Source organism: Camelina sativa, chromosome 13, assembly GCF_000633955.1.
Source record: "Camelina sativa cultivar DH55 chromosome 13, Cs, whole genome shotgun sequence".
Taxonomy (NCBI): Eukaryota; Viridiplantae; Streptophyta; class Magnoliopsida; order Brassicales; family Brassicaceae; genus Camelina; species Camelina sativa.
Window position 1 is genome coordinate 7,829,426 of NC_025697.1, and position 6,192 is coordinate 7,835,617.

At 35.3% G+C, this 6,192-nt stretch overlaps 2 protein-coding genes, 1 long non-coding RNA gene, 1 other non-coding gene and 1 pseudogene across 4 annotated transcripts; 4 read left to right on the forward strand and 1 right to left on the reverse strand.

Moving 5' to 3' along the window:
- Window positions 5-568, reverse strand: LOC104735860. Its single transcript, XR_759503.1, has 2 exons — window positions 299-568; window positions 5-199 (listed from the first exon to the last, which is right to left on the reverse strand). It is a non-coding gene; the product is annotated as an uncharacterized LOC104735860 (long non-coding RNA).
- LOC109128510 (auxin-responsive protein SAUR24-like) lies at window positions 860-1,357 on the forward strand. The gene has a single exon (XM_019235107.1). The coding sequence runs from the start codon at window positions 964-966 to the stop codon at window positions 1,234-1,236; it is 273 nt and encodes a 90-aa protein (XP_019090652.1). The 5' UTR covers window positions 860-963; the 3' UTR covers window positions 1,237-1,357.
- Window positions 1,884-3,288, forward strand: LOC104735861 (NAC domain-containing protein 30-like). Its single transcript, XM_010455726.2, has one exon. The coding sequence runs from the start codon at window positions 2,018-2,020 to the stop codon at window positions 2,522-2,524; it is 507 nt and encodes a 168-aa protein (XP_010454028.1). The 5' UTR covers window positions 1,884-2,017; the 3' UTR covers window positions 2,525-3,288.
- On the forward strand, window positions 4,425-5,194 carry LOC109128509 (annotated as a pseudogene).
- TRNAW-CCA lies at window positions 5,324-5,395 on the forward strand. Its single transcript has one exon. It is a non-coding gene; the product is annotated as a tRNA-Trp (tRNA).

Genomic DNA, 6,192 nt, shown 5'->3' on the forward strand with positions numbered 1-6,192 from the left:
GGGGTTTTTTTTTTTTTTTTTTCTTCTTCATCTCTTGGCTTTCACATCTTTTGTATAACCCAAATGACATGTCCTCCTGTCTTTCTTGCCTGCTTCTTGTGATTGACTTTGTTTCTCTTCTAGCTCTTGTGCTCCCTCTCTTCAACGCCATTTCTACTTTTCTTTTTAATGAAGCTCTAAGAATAGAATATTTCTTCTCCTGAAATTGTGAAAGTGAAAGATAGTTGTTAAGGAATCAGTAGCAGCTACTTATAGTAAGATCATAACAATGGTGTACTTGAAGAAAGCTTATGGGAACCTAGCTCATGCCTTTGTCTTCCTGTCTTAATTTTCGAAAAATTTGTCTGCGACAGCAACTTCACCACCAACCTAACACAATATCTTCATTTACGGATAACTGTCATGTATGATGATCCTATTTGTGGATATGAGAAAAGAACAGCTTAACCAGTGACAGACACTTGTTGTTCTGTTGTTGAGAAACTTCAGGTCCCCACTTTTAAGTTGTTATAGAAACCAATTAGACCACAGAGATTAGAGTATACGATGATCACAGAAAATGGAGAAGAGAAACTTGCTGGTCATTATTATTGACTATAGCATGTCTTATCTAAAAAGAACATTGAGAAAACAGTCCCTTGTGAATTGCATATGGAGTTTGTTTTAGTTTATTGTCCCACACTCAATTAATTATCTCATACATTAAGACAAGTTGCATTAATGGCATCATTTCCAAATGGTAAATACAGAGCCATGTTATCTGTTCTAGTCTGTCCGACGCTTCAAGACCACAAGTTCTTAGGATATTTCAGAGAGGTTTCAACTCCTTCTTTGATCTTTCTATATATACACACTTAACTCATTCTTTCTATCATCAACCAACAACAAGCAATCCAATAAATACTATTTATTCATTTTCAGAAGCTTTAGAAAGAATTCAAAATTTTAATTCAGACAAACAAAATGGCTTTGGTGAGAAGTCTATTGGGTGCAAAGAAGATTTTAAGCCGCTCCACCAGAGCAACCTCGGCGGCACCGAAAGGGTTTCTTGCAGTGTACGTTGGAGAGAGCCAGAAGAAGAGATATTTGGTGCCAATTTCATACTTGAACCAGCCTACTTTCCAAGCCCTACTTAGTAAATCGGAGGAAGAGTTTGGATTCGATCATCCGATGGGTGGCTTAACGATTCCCTGTCCGGAAGATACCTTCATCAATGTGACTTCTCGGCTCCAATGATGATGACCCTATATTTTTTGTTCTTCCTAGTTTAGAAATAGGGATTATTCATTGTAAATAGCTGAGCATTTTTGCTCTTTCTTTTTGAAAGAATTGTTATAAATGTTAATTTTTTTTTTTATGGAGCTGACACTATCATATCAAATTTCAAGACATTTTGAAACAATCTTTGAAAACTAAAGACCACAACATTTGAAGAACATTTAATTATAGTTAAAAATCATGGTTAGACAAAATATAAGTTACCAAATTTATATCCGGTAATTCATTATTAGGTAAGGAAAATGATAATTTTGTATTTTAAAAGAAAAAGAACGTGATATTTGGTGTACTTATCTAAAATCTAATTTTTACCCGCTTTATTTTACCAAGTAGATTAAATTTAACGTGCGAAGTAAATGTTTTTTTTTTCCTTTTTTTTTTCGTTTTCCTAATAGCCCTTGAAATCAATATATAAAATACGACGAGACCACTTTTGTTCTATTTGCCTAGCTTCAAGTTTCAGGTAAGAGCTTCAAAGTCTTTAACGCGCTTTTATTTATTCTTCCTACATCTCTTATATATCTCTCTCAAACCCATAAGCTTCTTCAGTTTTGTTCTAAAGATCATTCGTTTGTTTATTTGTTATAACATATAACATATAGATCCATTCGTTTTTTTAATGTTAATTATAACATATAGACCCATTCGTTTGTTTAATGTTAATTATAACATAGATCCTTAAGCTTTTGGTTTAATATATTTGCGTTTCTATCTTTGTCTTGCAGAAGAAGAAAAGAAGATGTCGACGGTTGAAAAATACAATGAGAATGAGCAACAAGAGGAGTTTGTTGGGTTTAGGTTTCATCCTACGGACCAAGAACTCGTCCGCTATTGTCTCGGGCGTAATAAGGTTGCCAAAACATCAAATAAAGTATTAGAGTTAGAAGACAAGACCGATTTGTATGCCAAAGAGCCGTGGCGGTTGACTCACACAGAGACAGACTTTTTTGAACCTAACGAGTGGTACTACTTCGTGACACTGGCTGAAAACGTCACTGGAAAATTACGCACGAGCCGCAAAGTCAAAGGAGAGACGTGTGAGGGGTGTTGGAAAGAAGTCCTTGGGAAGCTGAGTGATGTCCTGTCAGAAGATAAGCGTGAGGTGATTGGGAAGAAGAGGAGTCTAAGTTTCTACGTCAAAGGTGAGAGCATCTCGAGTGGTTGGACCATGACGGAATACTATTCCCGTGATGGTGGCTCTGGCTCATTCCAAAATCAAGTTCTCTGCCACCTTAAAGGACCATGATTCTGTGTGCTGTTTGGTTAATTTTACTGAAGAGGATGATGACTTCTACTTCTTATTTTATTTTACTTGATGGTGGCTCTATGCATGTATAGTTTGAAAGTTCCCTTAGTAGTCTTATTTATTTATGAACAAAAAATTATATTTAAGGAAAATATCATATGTTTTCATAAACGGGATAACATTTTTTTGTTTTGAGCTGAGGAAAAGACATTGCCTCATCAAAAATGTCTTAACAAGAAGAGAACCATGATCGTGTCTATTGAAAAAAATATGGCATCCATTTTCAAATCTTTTAGAATAACTCTTTCAATAAGAAAGAGAAAAAAGAAAGAAAAATCCTCTATTTACAAGGAACAAGTCTATCACTAACTCGGAAGATGTACAAATGTTGGATAATCATCATCATTGGAGCCGACAAGTCACATTGATGAAGGTATCTTCAGGACATGGTATCGTTAAGCCTCCCATTGGGTGATCGAACCCAAACTCTTCTTCGGATTTACTGAGAAGAGCTTGAAACAAAGGTTGGTTCAAGTATGAGATTGGCACCACATATCTCTTCTTCTGGTTCTCTCCTACGTACACCGCAAGAAACCCTTTTGGGGCCGCCAAGGCTGCACTTTTACTCATGGAAGCAGCTGCGGTTGAGCGGCTTAGAGTCTTCTTTGCGCCCAATAGACTTCTCACCAAAGCCATTTTTGTATGAAAAGTTTTGAATTCTTTTGGAGCTTATTAAGATGGATGAAAAAACTCAAGTTATTTGATATATTGCTTGTTGCTGGTTGGTGGTAGAAAGAATGAGTTAAGTGTGTATATATAGAAAGATCAATGAAGGAGTTGAAACATCTTTGAGAAAAATCATTGAAATTTGTGGTATTGAAGCGTGTGGGACAGACTAGACCCTAGAACAGAGCTCACATGGTTCTGTCTTTACCATCTAGAAAAGATGCATTAATGAAATTTGGTCTTGATGAGATAATTAATTGATTTTTGTAGCAAGAAACTAAAAACAAATTCCATATGAAGTTCACAAGGGACTGTTTTCTCAATGTTTTATAAGATAAGACATGCAATTGTCAATATAATAAGGCCCAGCAAGTGTCTTTTCTTCATGTTCTGTGATGATCATATTTCTCTCATCTCTGATGTATTTTAATTAAGACTTTGAAGTGGGGGCTGAAGTGGCCCAACATAAGAACAACAAGTGATCTCTTTCAAGGTTTAAGTTGTTCTTCTCTGCATATAAGTGGAGAAAAAAAATTGTGAAGTGGTGAAAATTTGTTTGTTAGCTCCAGGGTTCTTCTCTGCATTTAAGTGGTAAAAATATGTATGTTATTTATTCCGTTTTCTCTAACCAAAGATTGGTTACTCTTTTAGAATCGATAAGTGAAAGATGATTATTAAATTCTTAAAGATCTAATAACAGGTTTTCATGTATGAAATTCATAATAATGGTGCATTTGAAGAAAGTTATACCTTGATGATCTCTGGCTTAAGAAGGCACTTGGCTCTGCTTTAATCAATGCGCATGCCTTTGGCTTCTTGTCTCAGACTCTGAATTTACCACGAACCGCAACATGGCCCCTTCTATTGAACAACTTTGACTACTGCACAAGAATCTTCTTTTACTAACTTTCATGCGTGATTCTATTTGTGGATATAATGAAAAAGAAAAGAACAACTTAACCAGTGACGAAGACTTATTGTTCTGTTGTTGAGAAACTTCAGGTCCCCACTTTGAAGTTGTTATGAAAACCATTTAGACCACAGAGATTAGAGTATAGGATGATCACAGAACATGGAGAAGAAAAACTAGCCGGTCATTATTGTTGACAATAGCATGTCTTATCTAAAAAAAAACATTGAGAAAACAGTCCCTTGTGAATTGCATATGGAGTTTGTTTTTAGTTTATTGTCCCACACACTTTATAAATTATCTCATTCAAGACAAATTCCATTAATGCATCTTTTCCAAACGGTGAAGACAGAGCCATGTTCTCTGTTCTAGTGTGTCCGACGCTTCAAGACCACAAGTTTGAATGATTTTTCAGAGAGGTTGCAACTCCTTCGTTGATCTTTCTATATATACACACTTAACTCATTCTTTCTACCACCAACCAACAACAACCAAATCCAATAACTTGAATCTGTTCATTCATCTTCAGAAGCTTTAAAAAGAATTCAAAGTTTTCAGACAAAAAAAATAGCAATGGCCTTGGTGAGAAGTCTGTTGGGAGCAAAGAAGATTCTAAGCCGTTCCACCGCAGCAGCCTCGGCAGCACCAAAAGGGTTTCTTGCAGTATACGTAGGAGAGAGCCAGAAGAAGAGATATTTGGTGCCAATCTCATAATTAAACCAGCCTTCATTCCAAGCTCTTCTCACTAAATCCGAGGAAGAGTTTGGATTCGATCATCCCATGGGTGGCTTAACGATTCCTTGTCCTGAAGATACCTTCATCAATGTGACTTCTCTGCTTCAATGATGATGATCCAACATTTTTTGTTCTTCCTATAGTTTAGAAATAGGGATTATTCATTGTAAATAACTGAGCTGAGCATTTTTGCTCTTTCTTCGTGAAAGAGTTGTTCTAAAAGTATAGAGAGCGAATGCCATTTTTATGCGAAAGAAAATATCATGTCAATACATTTAGGGTCGATCAATGAGTATCAATCATTGAAAATGAAAGGCCAAACACCAAACCAGTTGATGAACTATTTATAGTACACTTGATTACGAGCAAGTAAAAGTAAGTTGAGCAATTAGTCATCTCATAAAAGTAAGTTGAGCAATTAGTCATCCGGATCCGTGGCGCAATGGTAGCGCGTCTGACTCCAGATCAGAAGGTTGCGTGTTCCATTCACGTCGGGTTCAATTCCCCGAACATTTAATATCCGGAAATTTTTTTTTCGGTTGCCTTTGCTGCATTTATCCCCTGGTTCAGGATTCTTATTACTCTTAACCGCGAAATTCAGATCCGGGTTGATTCGGTTTTCTTCTCTTATTCAAACCCATAGAATTAATTTTTAACAAAAAAAAAAAAAAAATTACAATAGAACTTCCAACATCGGTTTTATTTTATTCTATAGAAAACATTACTTACTATCTCCTGCTAAATTATAAAGACACGCATTGCCCTAAAGGGAAATCTATAGAGACGCGCACTAGTTATTTGGATCCCTCTTTCTTCAGTGATCTCTGTTTCGTTGAATATACACCTATATAGGCATATAGACTATAGTTTTTATTATTTAGTTAAGTAAACTTTATACCGTATCTATAAATTTTCAAAAAGTATGTAACATGTTGAAGTTATTAGGAGTATGTGCTGGACAAAAGTCTACGGACTAGCTTGTAATGTATTTGGGATTGAGGTTTTATAATTAACCAACAACAAATGAAAAAAAAAAAAACAACATAAAAAAAGAAATATAACGCTGTCTTTTTTCAGAACTCAGTTACTAAAAATAGGAATTTGCTCTGCTTTTTACGTGTCTACGAAGTCACGAGGTTACACCTGTTTCTGTGTATTATTTACGAGATCAATGATACATGGGAATCTTTTTCAACTAACCACATGAAAAATTTAATTTTGAAGTTAATGCAGAAAAATACAACACTTGAATTTTGGGATCTTTTGTCAAAAAAAAAAAAAAAAAAAAAAAAAAAAA